This window comes from Panthera onca, chromosome A1, assembly GCF_046562875.1.
Source record: "Panthera onca isolate mPanOnc1 chromosome A1, mPanOnc1 haplotype 2, whole genome shotgun sequence".
Lineage (NCBI taxonomy): Eukaryota > Metazoa > Chordata > Mammalia > Carnivora > Felidae > Panthera > Panthera onca.
Genome location: NC_138339.1, coordinates 169,306,998 through 169,326,091, shown reverse-complemented (window position 1 = coordinate 169,326,091; position 19,094 = coordinate 169,306,998). Strand labels below are relative to the sequence as shown.

Sequence of the window (19,094 nt, the reverse complement as noted above, 5' to 3'; positions counted from 1 at the left end):
GGTGGCAGGGCTGGTGGAGGTGGGGGGCTCTCCCAGAGAAGGGCAGCCACAGGCTCTGATTCTCTCTGTTTGGGGTATTGTTTCTTGCAGATTTTTTCTTGCAGATTCTTGCAGGGTCGGTTTGGTTTGGCTGGGCCCGATGCTGCTGTATTTTGCACGGCATTGACCCCTTGCTGTGGTTTTCCTCCAGTGTTCATAGTGATCCCACAAAGAACTCAGGAATGGGGGAAACAAAAAACAAAACAAAAACCGTTGAATTAAGACTCCAAATGTACCTCAGTGTTCTAATGTATATTTAGTGAGGCTTTTTTTTTTCTAGTTTTCTGAAACTCCAGTGTTTTTAAAGATGTGTCTTTTTTTTTTTTTTTTTTTTTGCAGCTAGTCATTTCTGACACTTTAAGAACACTGACACTTGCTCTCCAGCTCAGAGTTAGGAAAGTAGATTTTTAGGGGTATGTTGGAGTGTTAGCTCTCACTGCCACACCGTGGAAATGAAAAGGCAGTTTAATGTTGGAGACCCTTGGGACCAGAAGGTGAAAACTTTGAAGAGGAGAACCTTATATCTGAAGAAATGCATCTCCTCCCTTACTTAGTGAGGGTTGATATACGGTATATGACCGGTGCTTCAGGATGTTTTGGGAACTGATGTAACATAATTCCCAGCAAAGTGCACCATTTACCCTTGACTGAGATGGCCCACGGTTGCCGTGTGAAAACACGAGCAGTTCATCAACTGCACACGTCCTGATCGTTTTGGAAGAATGGCATAGGAGTGGAAACCAGAGGTGGGCTACTTTAAGGTGAAATCACAACTGAGACAGTATGCAAAGCAGCTTGGAAGCATTCATCCTGCTGGGAGCCCATAGGCCTCCAAGGCCTGCAGGTGCGAGCACTCGGGGTGTGTGACTTGGTGAAGTCGCTGGTAAATCTCAGGGCCGTACAGAGAGGCGCACGGATTTAAACTCCCTAAGGAGGCGCAGACACCAGCGGCAAGGCACTTTGTGTGACCATCTAGTGCAGTGTAGCCGTAGCAAGGGCTGCTTTACGCGGTGGTGTGCGTGTGCGTGTGCTGTGTGTGTGCCTGGCACGGGTGGGCTTGCCCATTTGCAGGATGTTTCTGTTAACCAACCTGACCAAAAAGCATATACGCCCCCCACCCCAAACCGTGACCACGTATGGCTTCTCCCCCAACTACCATGGCTCTCTGCCCCCACCTTTTCCCCTTTCGTTAGGTTCCATGCTGAGAGCCCTGAGAGCCGTATGTTCATTGTAAAAACAATTCCATTGTGTTCCTTTTAAGCGTCCATCTCTTGTAGTTTTCTTCCTGACCCTTTATGTCTGGTGTGATTCCCTTCTCTTTCTTTCTTGTTGAACTTTTTGGGAGAAATTTTGTTAGACATGGTTTTACATTACAGACACCATAAAATTCATTCGCTTAGAGCCTCTGGCTGGGGTCATTAGAGAACACCTCCCATGAATGTTCCCTCCCATCACTGTCCTTCCTACATGGGTTGAGCTGACCAGGCCACCCCCCGGAGAGCACCTGTTCTCAGCGTTAAGTTCCTCCATGCGGAGCTTGATAATTTGTGGTTTATGAGCACCTCCCTAAAACCACAGTGAGGTTCCATCTACCGAAGAACCCAGAACGAATCCAGTTCAGGCCCCACAGATGTTTCTTGTGACCTTGCAGGGTGAGAACCTTCTGGGTTCTTCTAGGATTGTACTTCTCCGTCCTATCAAGTAACCTTTAAAATCTTGGACTCCCACCCCCAGAACCTCAAGTTTGTGGTTTATCTGCTTGAAAACAGTAGCAACCACAACAACAACAACTTAAAAGCACAACTCTCCAGGGAGGTTTCACGGAACACTTTAGGAATATTTAAATGCCTAGCGTAAAAAACCAAGCTCTTTGCGCGTCATAGGGCATTTTCCTGAATTCTTTTAGCTCGTTGGCTGGCTCTGCCTGAGCCCCGTAAGAATCAGAGAAACCAATAAATAGCAGTTTTGATCAGAAGCTTTGAAAGCCGTAGTGTACACTCTTAAACGACTTCTTTTCTGGGGGCAGCAAAAAGCTTTTATGGCTCTCACCAGGCACTTCATTCTGATGGGCCCATATGCTGCACCCGCTTAGATCCCATCCCGCCAGCGCGCCCCGCGTCCGCTGCACGGCTGCCGAGCCAAGACGTTGTTTTAAGAGGCGTGTTTGTGTGGGCACGCTGAAGGGGTCAGGACACATCAAAGGTAATCTTAAAAAGAGAACCTCTTGCTGCCTCCTCTCTTTATATTCAGAAAGGTCGTTTCTTAGCCAACTATTTGCAAGGAGGCCTCTCCTGAGGCATTTACCCCGTTGTTATTTTTTACTTGTGATTACAATAAGTCGCTTATCCCCCAAACAGATTTAAGAACAATAAACAAATACAAGAGGAAAAGGAACATCTCATCAATAACAAAGACTGCATCTAAAGGCGCTGAGTTTTGTGACTCTTTTACATCTCTTTCCAAGCAAAGCAGGAGTCCTACAGAGAAAGGAATTCAAAAGATAGGAAAATTATAAAAATAGTAAAAGGATCCAGTTTTAGTCAGGATCTTGTAATTTCTGGGGAGAAATGGAGCTCGGTACGATCTCAGCTCTTTATTTACATTAAGGCTTGTTTGTGATATAGCTAAAATTAGGTTTTAAGCCTGTCCACTGTGGTGAAATGTGATAAATCATATTGTTCACAGTGCAGAAAGAGCCTTTCCCTGAATTTAGACTTCACATTTTGTAGTCAAATGGTACAAAAAACAAGGGGAAAAAACTAGATCTGTGTGCTACACTGAACCTGGACAGCTGGGCCCAGTGCTGACCAGTCACGTGTTGGGAGCCGGGGAGGGCGCTGCCAGCTAGAAAAGTGACTTTGCTGTGGACTCTCCTGCTCCTAGGGGTGTTGGGTTTTCTTTTCTAAGGCAAACAGAGCACAGCTACGAAAAACCATGCAATTTGGTACAATTATGTTATCCCTTCTTTCTCCGTCCACCACCCTACCCCCCCGCCATGGTCTAATGAAAGACTTTGAGGTACAATTCATCGCTGATAAGTAGTCCCTCTGCCTGGAATGTTTATTAGACTGACAGCACAATGCACTCTCCTTGCCACTTAGGACTCAGATGAATTTTAATAGGAGCAAAAAGCTTTTATTTGCACTGTAATTTCACTTAAGGATCATATCCTTCAGAAACTGGCAGACACTTGTATGTCTTGATTGCAAAACACACACTCAGGAGTAAAGAAACATGCAAAAGATGTTATTATTCAACCTGTCACAGTGGCAAATCTGAGCGGAACTTAGGCCATCGGTGCTCCTCCTGGGGGTCTCCCTTGCCCTTTTAGAACAAGTCCCACAAAGAGCACCCAGAAGGAATTCCGCCATGCCTGTACAGAACTAGAGGGGAGTTCTATTTTGCCTTTGCATCCCTGCCATCATGATGCCCACAGGCGGCTTTGAGTTACAGCATCTTTTCTCGAACAAAATGGAGCTGCCTCGGTGTTGTATCTCTCTTACCCAAGGGAGATGCAATTTGGAAGGAATTCAGAAATCTTCAGGTGCTGGTTTCAGCCTCACTGAGTAACCCCTCCTCAAACCAGCTGAGTTTGTTTCTTTTTGGGTAGACCAAACTGTGGCTCTTCTATTTGTTCATAGAGATCCAGGATATTTTCCCCTGCCAGGCAGAAACTCTCTTTATTAGAAATGTTCTGTTTGAACTCCCTTGAACCTGCCCGATTGTTTGAGAACCATCTACAAAAGGTTCCATTAAAAATACTTGCTTGTGCATAATGTTTCTCTCAATGGCTTAAAGTCTGATATTATTGTCTCTCTGTGTAGAAGATAGTCCTTCTATTTCATTTTTATCTACCCTAAGCATCTTGGTACCTTGGAAAGACTACGCCATGTTGTGCCCAAAAAGAAGAGCTAACTTTTTCTGTAGTGAATATAACATACTGTGCCTCTAGAAAGAGATTGAATTTTAAATATTATTTTGCCCCAAACGAACACTGAAACCCTTTGTCTTAACTTGGTGGCGCGGCCGCTCTCGCGGGGAACAGGAGCCTGAGACAGCAATCTGCTGCCATCTGCTGGCGGGTGCCCGCAGAGTCACCCCTCTCCCTCCTGCTGACCCAGCCAGCTCATAGAATCCGTGTTAATTGGGATAAGTTTGTGAGCAGTGAAGGGAATATAAGGAAAAATCCTCACTGTTTTCTTTACAAAAGTTTTGAGATGTTTCTCTTCCAGGGTGACTGCTATTTCTCACTAATTAATTACTGGAGTTGTTCTCGTTTCAAGAAATTTCTTAAATAACCAGCTCACAACATGTGCCAGAAACAAAATGACTATATTTTGTTTATCTGTACAATAATTAAAAACCATTGAATTCAAAGATGTGATCATTTAAATTTCAGAGCTAAAAATCTGATTCTGAAAGAATGCTACCTTTGAGGAAAAGTTCATTTAAACTCACTTACGTTTTTTTTACCCCCTTAAGTACAAGGTGCATATATTAACCAAACTGGCTGCAGAATTGAACAAATTTATGCTGGAAAAAGCGGCTGAGGACACAAGCAGTATTCTGCGCTCCCCGATGCCTGGCGTGGTGGTGACCGTCTCTGTCAAGCCTGGAGACATGGTAAGGACCGAGCCTGTCTGTGGGATGAGGCGGACTGAAGCGCAATCACATTCCGTGCAGCTCTTTCTTGACTCCTACCACCCCCACAAAACCGCTAAATAGCTTTTGCACATTCTCTGTCCAACTGCTTCACATTTGAATTGGGTTAGTAACAGTATCCCTGAGTGTCTCCCCTACCAAAGACCTGGGACTGGAATAGAAATAAGGCCAGAGTCATTCTGTTAATTGGCAAATGCAGTATTTTGGAAGTAGTTTATTTAAAATTTCAATTTGCTTTCTAGTTCTCTGTGCTTTAAGTATCCTTGAAGAACCGACACCAAGCAATAGTCCTTTGATGGGGAACTCTCTATGATTTCTGGGGCTAAGGAAAGCTAATTCCATAAACTGTGCGGTACAGAGCACTTCCGTAACTTGATACATATAATTCAGGATCACAGTTTGAAGCTTTTCATCTCGACCTTGTGACATTAAGGCACAAATCAAAGCTATCTTAGTATTTCCTCACATGTTCAGAGTCACCATAACATGTTATGGACAGATTGGTAGGATGCATTTTCATAGAGCATGGAGAGAGAGCTCTATTGATTTGCAGCAGAAATTTGTAAAAAGAAAACAAAGATGTAACCAGATTTCTAGGGGACAGTTAAATACTAGCATTTTTATTTATGTGCTGGAAAATCATGGCCCAACATGATAGTCTTTAATGGATGGTATGGCGGTGACTCCATTGTGTGTCTCAGTGAAATCACAGGAGTTTACATACTTTCCTGTAAAGAGTGCATTAGAACTTCCTCTGTATTTCTTTATTAATATACTTAGTAAAATCACATGGAGAAAAACTCATGTAGCTTGCATTGGCCTCTAGAGAAATATTTATAATAAATGAATATTAAGAAAAAATGATCAGGAAAAAAAGAAAACGATCAGTTTGTTCTTTAAATGATGAGCCCTGAAATTGATAAATGAAGTCAGAAAACTGACTTAGCAGTTGCTCTTACCTGATGATATAGAAACAACTCTACGCACTCTTCTAGAAAGGCATAGGAGAGGCTCAGTAGCTATGAATTGTTATATTTACTTTAAAGGCTTTGACATTCCTGGAAGAAAGCCCTCATTAAGACTGTCTTATTAAGGATTTAGGAGAAGTGATACATAAAATTACATTTATATGTTGAATATGGGGAGGGGTTTGCCTCGTTGGTCTTCATTCTAAAGGGTTAGGGTCCTAAGATGATAGCTCGTTGGCCTTGACATGAAGAATGCTTACACCAAGACGTTGAATCGCTAAGTTGTACACCTGAAACTAATGTAATCTTGTGTGTCAAATATACTATTTGGATTTTGTAAAAATGCCTCCACTCACTCACTGCATTATGAGAGCAGTCAGTGGAATCTTCCAGCAACTAGACGTGCAGGTTAGTAAACAGTGTGGTGTGTTCTTTCTTTTTTTCCCATTTTTCATCTTAAGCCTTTTCTAGAAGCTACATAGGCTGCCATCCTGAGCTTGTCCTAATTGTGTGGCTTTAATTATAAAATCACATTTGCACTTAAGAAAATAAGTGTAACTGAAATCCTTACTTTTCCAACACCTGAATCAAAACCAGAGGCAGGGTGGGGGGCAAGAGGGGCTCACACTGTGGTCGGTCTTGCTCCTCCCTTGGCACTGGCCTCCCCCGCACCACTCCTGGGGCAGAGAACCGGGAAGCATGTAGCCTCCTTGTTTCCAGCAACTGCTTTCTCCAGGTCTGGCTTCTCCAGACACCAGAAGGGTTTAGGCTTCATACTTTCCGTGTCCTGGCTAATAATCTAATGGGGGAAAGCAAAGCATTTAGTAAATTGGAACAACGTGGGGTTAGTCCTTGGTTCATTGGGATAGCTCAGATATTGAAAACCACCACCAGTCATTAAATGTGGGTATTCAAGAATGGTTTAATTTGAGAACCGACTGTTAAAAATGTTACTGTGGGGTCATGGGACCTCTACTTTATGTAGTCCTTTAAAGTCCAAGTCTGGGTGAATTGGCTTCTAGTCTCTGTGTGGTTCCCCTTACTTAGAAATGCTCTCTGCACGCGTGTGCCTAGGCTGGTCAGGGAGAGTGCACACCTTCTTAAATTCTTCGCCCCAGCTTCCGGTGCCACTTTTGGTCCTTGCTGAACTTCCTTTCTTACTCTGTGCCGTCGTGTTTTGGTAAAACAGTATTTTCTCTTGAGTTACTAGTTGTGAGAAGTGTCCCAAACCGTTCCCTTCCCCAAATGCAGGGTGAGAAGCTTCATCTTGGGCTCTTAACAGCAGCTTCTATCATTAAATCTGCCTTGTGTAATTAAAACACAAGAAACTTTCCTTTGACCAAAGGCACATGCTTACTTGAGGCCATTATGAGAAAATAATACTTGTAACTTTTAAGTTTTGTGGTTTTAAATTGTTTTAGTGCCATGGGCATGTTGTATTGTTCTTAGCAATAACAATAGCTGAGCCAAAGTTCCACTTGTATCAGTAGAAAGATAATGGAATCAGTCATCCCTGTGTGTTTTCAAGGAAAACAAGGACGTAAGAAACAAATAGGGGCCTACAGCTCTTCTCGTTTTCTTTGAAATGTTATTTTTTTATAGTTTGAATTCCAGTAATCTGATATTTTTATATTCAGGTTAAGTAAAACTTGAGAAATCTTAGAATGGAGCTCCTGGCAATAATGTGTTCCACAAAAGCATCACATAAATAATAAATAATAAATCTGTTTTGTGAGGCAAACAATCTTAACAGAGTTAAAAAAAAAAAAAACCTCAGGGCGAAATGATGTGGGGTGGCTGCTCAAAAGTAAGAAATGCACTCTGAGAGCTTCCTGTGGAAAGGTCTTTCCCCTCCTAAAGCACAGAAGCTGTGTTCTTTTGGGTTCACGCGGCAGAAGTTTCTAATATCCTTTCAGTGTCTGTTACATAGTATTTAACATTAAATGTGGCAGTAAAATCATTTTTCAAATGATGGTAGAGTAGCCTTTTTGAACAAGTGGGAGGGGGTTGTAGTCAACAGTCAAACACATACCAGCAAACCACTAAGAAAGAAAGAAAGCGGATTGTGGAAAGTCAGGAGACACACATTTAATTCAGAAGACAGTTGGCAGAATGACTTTCATATGCTTTTGTCTGTTTTTGTTTTTGTTTTCTTGTTTTTTTGTTTTTTGGTTTTTTTTGTTTTTTGTTTTTTGTTTTTTTTGGTAATCAGCCGTCTGAAAATAATTTTGCAACGGACTTTCATTTCAGTTGGAAGAAATCCCTATTTTCCTGTATATTTAGCACCATCATACACTGGCGGCATTTTAATCAAAGCCAGGAGTTTTTATAACTTGTTTTAATTTTAAAATGTCTGTCTTTAGGATGTTGTCGAACAACAGTATTAAGTACACATATTCTCTCATAATAATGGCAGAGTGCACCTGCCAGCTTTAGACTGAGAGCTGCTGAAATGGCATAAAGTCAGTAAGGAGCAGAGTTGTTTTGTTAGTCCTTCGATACGAGAAACAAAGCAGAAAATGAGGCAACCCAAGGGGAGACTTTCCTGTCGCAATCAATCAAGATTTCTTCTGAGGTGGGTTCTAGTTAAGCAGACATCTCAGATTTGCATCAGAAATATTCGTCTTCTTGATTACAGTAACAGTGGAGACCTGAACCAGAGGTAGGCTGTGTCCCCACTTAGGTAATTACCACTTTGTGACTTACTAGTTTGTGAGAACAGGTCCAGTAATAGATTGGCAGCAAGTACCTGTTGCTGCTTTTCTTGCCACTTACCCTGTTCAGTATTAGTGAGACAGGCTTGGCGGTATTTTTGTGGGGCCAAGACAAGGGAGATGTACTCGGTGAGGGCACTGACCTTTAGCAGCAGGGGAAGTAGGTGTTTGGGACTGTTGTTGTCATGCATGGGGTCTTGGGCACAAAACTATATACTCTAACGTGCACCAATGAAGACAAAATTTGTGATCATTAGTGGGAGTCCCCCCCACCCCCCCCACCCCGCCGCTGGCCCCAGAGTTAGCCCTGATTTTTTTCCTCCTTGCACGTGCTCCTGCAGGGGCTCCAGGGGAAGGTTCCCAAGCAGTTGGATGGCCACTGATCATGAGACACAGGTGCGCCGTTTCAGAGTGTGGCATTCATACCCCCCTCTGCCCCCAGACCATCTGGAACTGAGCCCACAGCTGATCCTGGGGAAAGCGCATGTCAAATTTGGCAAGAGACCTTTAGTTTTCATTTCTTGAAGAAACAGACTTGGAGCCTCTTTTGCTCTTAGGCATTCTAGATGGCATTGGAATGGGCCCTCCTGACATGTTTATCTGGCAGTGACTTGTATGCCCCGTACAGCCCAGTATAATAATGATAATGGTGTCTTTCCCTGGCAGAGGCCCTGGCTCGACTGATGGATTTTCCAATTTCTGGATATCTTGATGGACACTCGTGAAATCACGACAATAATTACATTTTCATGTTTTATCGCAGTTTACTTGACAAGATGCCAGTTTTTCACCTAGACCTCAGATCGTATTTTAAAGCAGGTATAAATAAATTTATGCATTCATTACTTAACATTTCTAAACTTTAAATTACAAAATATTACAAACATAAAGTTACAGAGAATAATACAAGTACTCATGCTCTCTGCGTACCTTTCCTGTATTTCCACTTGTACTTAACCATAAAACATTGCTCACACTGTGGACTTGCCCGTGGCCCCTCCCTACCCTCATCAGATTCCTGTCCTGTCTTCTTCAAGTGATGGCTACCCTGAATTTGGCCTTCTTATCTTTTCCAGGTAACATTCGCTTTTCAGTGTTTAGGCAAATTTTTATTGGAGGTAACCACTTGAGAATTTTCACAGTGTAACTTAATGATAATTATAAGAGAAATATTTTACAGATCAATCAATAAATATTGTAGGTGAGTCTTCTGCAAGTTGGGCATTTGATTTTATTTTTCAAGAAATGATCCACTTGGGATTAGAGGTTATGTTATCTTCATTTTAACCATTTTTGAAGATGGCAGTTCTCGAGATCTTTTCTCACCCTTTTGCTTAAAAAAAAAAGAGAAAAAAGCCAAAAACACTGAATCACCGAGGGCTTTAAAACAGCATATTTCACAGAGGTAGAGGATCCAGACTGATACCTTAAAGATACTGTTAAGTTCTTCTCTAACTCTGGGGGCTTTGGCTCCAGTTCCTGGCTACTTAGAAGGCAGTAAGGAGAAATGTTTTTCATTTTAAGGAAAACTAGACTTTTATCTTGGCCATGACTCTGTATTCTCTCCCGGAGCCTCTCTGCTCCCTGCTTCCATGCCCACTGTACAGACCCAGGGAGGCAGCTCTGGGCGGGGGTGGGGGTGGGGGGAAGCGGGGCCAGCGCTGCGCAGGCAGGGGCCTGGAGTCCCCCCAGCCGGCAACCTTGGCTGAGGTGTCACCTCTCCTTGCTCCTGCGTGAGCAGGCGGCTAGAGCACAAACCCATTGCTGGAGGCCTTAGACTGGAGATAAGGGGTTTGGTGGCATTTCTTTCGCCCGCCTCCTCTTTCTTTGTAAATTTGATGACGGTTCCTTCCATCACTGCTTAAATACTAGACCATCTCCCCGGGTCTCCCTCCCTCCCTCTTTACATGAAGATGTTGGGATGTGAATGCACATTTCTTCTTCAGGAAATATCAGGGGATATTTACCAGCCTATCTTACCAGCTCAGAAAGAGGAAGTTATTATAATCAGATTCTAGCAGTGCCTTTTAACCAAATCTGAGAGGCCTTTTTCTTGTGGCTGTTAACTGCGTCTTTCTTCAGATCTAAGGGCCGTAAAATGCATTGCATTCAGGCACCTGTGTTCTAAGTAGAACAGCCTTTAAAAATGTAATTGAAGGATTTTCACTTTTGTGGAGTCGTCAGCAGGGTTGATATTGATCCGCGCTTTCGGGTGGCCCAGAAGGGGAGCCTGCAGCAGGCCGGTAAGCCCTCCGAGCCTTCTGTCTAATTTGGCAGAAAAACACAGAATGTAGGACAACAAAAGAAGGCTCCCTTTTCCATAAAAATTCGTCCTCCCACCCACCCCTCTTCCCCAAAAAGGGGACTTAATTTTTCAGCTGCACACAGTGATTTGGTGCTCACTCTTGCATTGAAACAGTTGCTGTCTGAACAGGCAGGAAACAGTTTTCTTTTAATTGCTGAAATCATTCGGAAGTGCTGCGTGCCCTGCTTCTATACAGCAGATGCTGTGCATTAATTGGCCTGCGTAGAAGTGACCCAGGGTTCCTTGCAGCGGGCCCAATTTTAGGCAGAGGGTTTAAATAGCTTATTTATTATTGTGTATAATCTGGCGTACATTATGTGCTCCTGCACGTGTCGTATTTCATGGTCTGCAGTTTCTAATGTCATGTGGGCTTCAAAACCTGTGTTTCTCTGGTAATGTACTAGCAGCAGGTAAGCTCAAAATACCATCCATCAGGAGCTAATTTTTTATCCAGATACCACAATGACTGATGAACCTGTCTTTTGTGTGAATGTTTAGCACAGTAGAAAGCCATATGCCACTGGCACCGTTTCCGGGGCCTTCTTTACAGTTGCCGGAGAGGAGGCTTACAGGGGGAAAACCCTCCGTGACATTATGTCCTCTCTCCTCCACTTAAAGGATAACACCTTTAAAACAGCCCTGGTTCTGGACGACAAAAGAGGGTAGGACCCACCTCAGAGGAAAGCCGACTCCCGTAATCATTTTCTTTATCAGAAATAGGACTGCACACTCTTAATAGGGAACCTTGTTTTGTTTCTCCCCGTCTGTTCCAAACAGACCTTCGCCCATTAGAAGGGCCTCCCCTGTGTGGGAAGAGCACAGCTGTTACTGTAAACCTCATCCCGGCACTGTATCACCCCCATTTTGTGGCTCTGAAGGATGAAATTGAGAAATGGGATACTGTGCAGTCAGCCTTTACATCTCCAATTTTAGGCCTTTGCCATCATTTTCATGCTTTTATTCCAAATCAAATAACATTAGTGAGCTATACCACCTTCTGATGAATGTCTGCCCTCGAGCACAGCTTTCAAGTCTGGACTTTTGGGGGCTCCCTTTTATGTTTGGTGGAGGTCTTTCTTCCCCCTCTCTCTGCCCGCGCTCTTCCTGCACTTTTCTTTGAGCCTTCTTCGTGCATTCGCAGTCAGCACGATACAAGTTGCCAGACGTGTCCCCGTCTTCGCATGCTTTCCAAGAGGGACGTGTGCTGGAGAAGGGTCTGTGTCTTTTCATCTTTGGGGAAGGAGGGAAGCGAACTTGGGAGAAGGATATTGGGGGCTTTAATCAGAAATAAGAAGGGGTTTAAATCATTAGCACAACAAAGCATACTATAAGCTTGAAGATAAAAGTCTCTGGGGAAAGAGTCCTCTGAAAATAAATGGAACTTGATAGATTTCCATATCATTTATAACTTCCCTTAATTACACTTGGAAGACTTGCCAGTAAAACTGGAAAATTGGCAGCCTATATCCATTAGAGTCATTTTGCCGACCATGGCAAGCAGCTGGCTTTACTGGATTTTATTTCCCATCACTCACAATTAATCATCAGCTGGAGATGTCTGAAACTCTTCAGCGCAGAGCACTGCCGGGTGACATTCAGGCCTCCTAAACATGCTAAAATCTGCTGAGTAAATGGGCCGAGTTTTCTCTCCAGCTTACTCATTTTGGAGCGAGGCAGGCCCCCGCTTAATGAGCGCTGCGCTCTGATAATCGGATGCGAATGTGAACCTTGACCCCATGTCAAAGGAGAGGACGCAATAAGCCGGATGAAAGATACAGGACTCAGGCCTCCAAACTTTACACCAATTAGACAGGGAGCGGAGAAGGACATCAGGCTGACTAGGTTTATCGAAAAGACTTGCGAGGCTTGTGACCATTTTGTAAGCCCAACGTCGGAGACCTCCTGTCACAATCAGTGAGCCTTTATCAGATGATGCACAAAAGTGTTAGAGAAGTGTGTGCACGGAGCCTTCGGGAGCCGCGCGCTCACGTGGAGCCGTCGGGGCCAAGTTCCCCACGTCAGCGCTCCGGGCCCATGCCGCGCCTGCCTGGGCTTCGCAGGCACCTGGGGAAATGCGGGCGGCGCCACCGCGACCTCGTCAGCCGTCAGCCCCGTGGGCAGGCCAGCCACCACCGGTGGACTGGAGGCTCCCAGATCGCGGGGTGGGGGTGGGGGGCCCTGGGATGCCCTTGGGTGCGGCGGGCCAAGCCCGGGTGGGGCGCCCTGACAGCGTGGCCCGCGGTCCCCGACCTCGGCATCCACCCCACGTAGCTCCTCCGGCTGCGGTCGTTGAGGGATGACATAATGTGAATTTAGAACACGTCCGCGTGTGCGTGTGACTCGATTCTGCTGACCAAGACGGACCTCTCTGTTTTGTGGGGTCTCAAGGGACAACTTCCAAGACTTCTTTCTCTTTCAGGGATGAATGAGTGAAAACAGACTAGAAAACCCATTGCTAAGTGAACAGAGAGGGAGAAGTGAGTACTTCACATTCCACCCGGACCGAAGTAGAGATGCAGACTGGCAGGTGGAGGGAAGGGACCAGGGGGGAAGCAGGAGGGAGAGGAACCGGATGTGGGTTCGAGGCAGTGCTGCCAGTGGCCCCTTGGAATCCGAGGCGCTTTCTTTGAAGTCCTTTTAATCAGACTGCCAGAGGGACTTAATAAGAGTATTTTTACTTTGGGACTTGCCCCCCTCTCCAAGGTTTTGTTTTTCTGAGTAGTGTGATTGGGGACCTCTGCTTGAGTCACCTGTATGGCACCTCTTTTCACATCACGCAGGCTCTGGGCGCCCGGGGCCAGCCAGGCAGGATGGCCGGGGGTGGCGAGAGCAGAATCCTGTGAACTTGCCCCGTGCTCCAGCGGGCCCTGGTCTAAGCACCAGTGTGACCGGCTCATGTCGGGTCGTGGCCCGGGCTCCGCTGCCCTTTAGCACAGGTTCTATGGTATCCTTGTCAGGTTGGTCTTGCCCCCTTGGTGTGACCGCTGGAAACTTCTGGAGTTTATTTCTTTTTCATATTTGCATTAATTGTGACTTCACTTGAAGATCCCGGAAAGAACAGCGAGGGGCGCTCGGTCTGGCCTGCAGACCCTGAGCCAGGCCGAGCAGCAAACAGGGAACAGACCTGCTACGGGGGGGGGGGTGGGGGGCGGGGTGTGCCCTCCCCCACGAAGCCCACAGGGCCCGGGGCCGGGGAGCCCTGGGCTCTCGGTGGGAGGCCGGGGAGGGGGGCAAGCTCACACAGGTCCCCACCATGGGCACTAGGCCAGCTGTGAAGGAGAGAGCTACCAGCACCTGGGGGGGGGGGGCGGGGGGAGGGGGGCTGGACAGGGGAGAGCTGGTTAGTTTGGATAGAATTTACATTCTGTTGTGTTGGGTGTCAGATCCATTTCCAGAAATCCCCCCTGGCATCTTTTGCCAGGATGCCCAGTCGTCAGGCGGGGACGCCGAGCAGAGAGGCCAGCTCTGGCCCCTCAGCCCCCAGGAGACCTCGGTGCAGGCCCACCAGGGGCTTGTGAGCGGGGCCCCTCCAAGGGAGTCGCCCTTCTCCCATCTCGCTGGGCCCCGCCTGCCTCTGAAAAGAAAAACGGCCCCGGAACGACGACTGGAGGGGGCACGTGTGCCAACGCCCACCTGCTGCCCCCTGCCCTGCGATGAGCGGCCCTCACGTGCGCATCCTCCGCTCTCCGCGGTATGCAGATGCCAGGAGAAAATGAAGCAAAACGGGCAGTGAGCACAGAGCTTCAAAGCCCAGCTCCCCAGCTCAGCGTCTCTCCTCCGTGCCAGCCCCGCAGCTTTGGCAGCCCCTGTCCTAGGTTTCTGTGCCAGGAGAAGGCAGCCCACCACCTGATCAGAGAAGGAAAGGAATGCACAGGGCGCAGGCAGCCCTGACTGCCAGCGAGACAGCTTGTGCCACACAGGGGGCCGGGGGCAGGGGTGGGGGGGGGGCTCGGAGATCATCTGGGGATTTCAGGAAAGAACATTCTCCAGGCGCTCCTGCCACACTGGGCCAGCGCCACCTTGGTGGTGTGAGTGCCCTGGAGCCCCACCCCAGGATGCCCACCAGCACCCCAGAAGAGCCAGCCAGTTGCCCTGGGAAACAACTTTACCATTTCAAAGACTGGGAGGAGGCCCTTTTTCAGAGGAGAAAAATCCAGCCCGCTCCTTGATGCTTCCCCATCAAGGGCAGCGAAGAGAATAAACAGAGCGGCCTTTGGTCACAGCTGCCTGCTGCTGGAAGCCCCAGGCTTAGCCCCGGGAGCTCATGCCAGCTCCACCTGGACTGGCCCCGCCACGAAAGGCAGGTGAAGCTTCAGCCAGTGCCTGTGGGAGCTACCGGTCTCCTTGCAAGGACCGGGCAGAGCTTGAGAAATCCCTCCCTGTTCTGGAAGGCACTTCCCAGGAGCCACCTGGTTGTTACTTGGCATGTCCTGCAGAAGTTGAGACCGTGGTCCCCATGGCTGGCTGCTGTTCCCGGCACCCCCCCCCCCCCCCCCAAGGCGATAGACAGGAACACTATTTTTTGGTCACAGCTTTCCTGAGATAAAATTCACATCCAGTGCAGTTTGGCCCCTTACAGCATGCACTTGGTGGTTGTCATGGCTTCACAGTTAGGGGTGCAACCGTCACAGCATTTTCCTCACCCCTAAAAGAAATGCTGTGTCCACCAGCGGTCACTCCCCTCTGCCTCCCAGCCCCCAGAAACCCCAGATTTCTCTGTATGTAGAGATTTGCCAAATCTGGACATGTCACATTAAGTGGAAAACATCCCATTTTGCCACATCTCTATAGCAAAGGCAGATTCAGAGACTGATTCCCAGGGGAGACCCCACAACCAGCCCCCCTAATCCTCCAACATCAGGGATTTTTTTCCAGTGAGTATTTGATGATGATAGAGAAAATGGTCCTTCTCTGTTGTCCCCCAAGAAGCACTTGGAACATGAAGTATTAGAGGTCGTTGCTGCTGTTTGGATAACATTTCAGAGCATTTGACAAAGAATCTCTTGATGGCTTCACTCTTGAGCATTGTTGCAAAATTACAACGATTTTAAAACGTGTGTCCTTTTTCTGTTCGCTCTTCCAGGTAGCAGAAGGCCAGGAAATTTGTGTGATTGAAGCCATGAAAATGCAGAACAGTATGACAGCTGGGAAAACTGGCAAGGTACGTCCCCAAGTTCCCAGTAGCCCATGCCAGCTCTGTGACAGGAAGCAGAATTTCCACCCTTGGATCTTGGATGGGTAGGCCTGGAAGGGACCGTGGAGGTGACCCCTGCCAGCACACCAGGACATTAAGATTGGGAACTCTTTTCACTTTGCATTCGTGTGTCCCTGCCTCGTGGAGAGTCTTTGCGATGTGCAGGTAGTCCAAGAACAATTGTTCTTCACCTTCATGTCTTTCAAATTAAGGACTCTTTAATTTTTAATGTTTACATCTGTCTTGGAGGCAGTTAGTTATCTGAGACTCAGGTGACACAGCAGGAAATGGTTTTAGAGATTGCAAAAATTAATATAACTCTTCAAGATAATTTCTCCGCAAAGAGAACAATTCAATGTTAGATCAAGAGGAGCTGAAAGCCCCATGCACACATGTGGGATGGCATGATTTAGGGAGGAGAAAAGGTGCTATATTTGTCCTGAAACTTGTTAAGAGTAAAACTTCTTAAATGTGGTTTCTCCTTGAAGAATAAAGAAAAGTCCTTTTAATAATAACTTCATTATTCCCCCTGCTTCTAAAAAGATGCCACTCGTAGCAGAATGAGCCTTTTCTGAGGAGGGTTTGGTTTGGAAGTGTCGGGTGTCCTGGAGGAGGCGGGGTGGGGCGGGGAGGGGAGAGGACTATAGGCATCCTGCCCTTGCGGCCACACCTGGGAAGTGAGACCAAGCCTTGGGGACATGGGTGCCCTGGCAGAGAGGTGCTGTCAACTCACAGTGTCACTTGCAGAGAGATACAGCCTCTGTCACCCCAAAAAGAAATGAGGCTGATATGCAGACAGTAGGCCTGGCTGGGGGGACAGAGGCCCAGTTTATGGTCATTGGGCCTGGAGCTGGCTGGTCAGGCTGGAAGAGACTGTCGTGGGCTGTGTCCAGGCTCCGTGGTGTTTGGGAGAGGAGAATCGCATGATTTGGGAATTCTGCTCTCGACATCTGATTTCTTTTCTAAAAGCGGACCAACAATCGTTTCTGTTCCTGTAGAAATCGTTGCATTTGCTCCCTAGGGTTAATTTAACATTTATGCTGCATTAGTGTCAAAAAATTTCCAGGCATGATGAAGACTTGGCCTTATCTGGGGGGATCCAGAATATGTCTATGTCGTTACGTGCCAAGGGCCCGTGTTGCTGGACCGAAGTACTAACACAAAAATGAACGCTGTCTTAGCTCCCTGAGGGAGCGTGGAGCCCTGGTCTGTCAGTGTGTTCTGAGCCCCGTGGCCTCACGGTGGCTTCTGGGTTTCATGTGGAACTTCGCTGATCCCTGGCCATCGGCGGCCCAGAGTTGCTTTCAGGGTGTCGATGGGCTCTGGGTGAATTTGTACTCTGGCCTGACCCCTTTCAGCTGGAGTCTTTCCTGCCCATCCCATTTCCTTCTGCCCCTCCCCAGCAGGGCGCCCAGGAGTGGCCAGAGGCCCCTGCACAGAGGAGCAGGCCCCGGCGAGCCTGGGGACTGGCAGCTCTTATCTGGAGGGCCATTTTTCCTCCCGGAGAAAACGTTCACAATGGAAACCGGTCCTCATGTAGTAATCGCAGCATGAAAGATACACGCTATACAAACATCGGAGGCTTCAGATCAGAAAGGGCGGCCGCTTCAGTGCCAATAGCACCTACCAGGCCTTTGAAGTGGCCACTGCACATGTTCACATCATGAAGGCCCCAGAGCTTGAATTCCAGGGAGAAAAGGCCCCTCTAGCCCTCCGCTTCCCAGTGGAGCAGTGGGGACGCAGGCCAGGGCCCCGAACCCGCCGTCCGGGACGTTCTTCCTGTTTGCCAGGTGCTCAGATGGCCAGGAAGCTCTAGCCCATCGTTTGTTTCCATGCCTGAGCAGAGCCTCCAAGAAATCAAAAGACTGCTTCATTTCCACTCCAGTATCTCCCTGCTCATCTTAAATCGGAACACAAATTCGGGAAAGCAAAACTTGATTAAAATTGAGAGGAATCAGTAGAATGTAAGGGCACAGTGGCACAGCTGTGGGAGCTCAGTGCCTGTTCCACATTAGGCCATATAGTACTATCCCTGCAGCCACATGTCTTTGGAGGATTTCATTTCCCGTTAGAAGGAAGTTTATGATCTCAGGCTAAGGAGTTTGTTTTGGCTCGTGTATAATTGTGTGGTTATTTTTGGTTTTGGGTTTCACACTAAACCAAGTATATACCGTTAGCTCTCAGAGACCATTTCTAGCACCTGATGCTGTAGAAGAGACTGGGAGGGCTGGCTGTTGAGAGCTCATCCGGCATAAATACACTGAGCTTTTAGGACACTGCACAGACCCCCGGGCCCAGGCAGACAGCAGCAGAGACCCCCTGCGCCAGCAGCTTTTAGGACAGCAGGGGACAGGCCGGGGCGGGGGAAGGTGGCGAGTCACAGCCCTCAGCAACGATGTCCCTATGCTCACAGTTTCCTCTGCCGGCAGGAGAGGACTGTTGTACCTGTGCTCCGGAGCCTGCCAGGCTGCCTCCTCGTTTCCAGAAAAGGAAGAGGAGATCTCCCTCGTGGTCTACTTAATAATTTTTACCCCGCCTCCTTTTTTTTTTTAATTCAAGGTGAAATCAGTGCGTTGTAAAGCTGGAGACACAGTTGGAGAAGGAGATCTGCTCGTGGAACTGGAATGAGTATTTATAGCCTTTCCGTCATCACCCAATTTAATTAGCCATTTGTATTATTATTCTTTCACACTCAATTTAGTCAAGCATTTTGCAGGAACACCCCTGTGCAGCAGATTTTACATGGTCATATTTATTCCACATATAGTCAAAACCAACATTTCTGCCAAAATATCACCAATGGAAATTTTTATTGATATAAATACTTGTACATATGATTTGTACTTCTGCTGTGAGATTTCCTAGTGTCAAAATTAAATCAATAAAACTGAGCATTTGTCTAAATATTAGCTTGCCCTTTTTTTGAATGAAGACAATGTACATTAAGAGGCTACTGGCTGTGCCAGTAGACTTTAAATACTAGCATTTCATTGTGATCCTTTAAAACATTTTATATAAACCCCAGTTCTTTACCTCGGTTTCATGAAATTATCATTTGCCACTGTATACTCTGATTACCTACTTCTTCCTGGTTGAGGACCTAACTCCCATTTGTGGCCGTTCATGATTCCGGGAGCCCGCGCAGTACCCACAGGGGGCTAGAGGTCTGGAGCTTCCTCCTGTGCTGCTCTTGGCTCTCATTGGGCAGGCGA

The 19,094-nt window shown here is 46.9% G+C and overlaps 1 protein-coding gene across 7 annotated transcripts in view; it reads left to right on the top strand.

Moving 5' to 3' along the window:
* PCCA (propionyl-CoA carboxylase subunit alpha) overlaps positions 1-18,788 on the top strand; it is a 413,047-nt gene extending 394,259 nt beyond the window's left edge. For 4 of the 7 annotated variants that reach the window (XM_078432163.2, XM_078432170.1, XM_078432159.1 and 1 more), the window contains 3 exons: positions 4,522-4,662; positions 15,772-15,849; positions 18,442-18,788. In XM_078432163.2, the coding sequence (XP_078288289.1) occupies positions 4,522-4,662; positions 15,772-15,849; positions 18,442-18,510 (288 nt within the window). In that variant the 3' untranslated portion in view covers positions 18,511-18,788. Of the gene's footprint in view, positions 1-2,131; positions 2,242-4,521; positions 4,663-15,771; positions 15,850-18,441 lie in introns of those variants that run through there. The other 3 variants (XM_078432172.2, XM_078432167.1, XM_078432177.1) reach the window with 2 other exon arrangements.
* Positions 18,789-19,094: the final 306 nt, after the last annotated feature.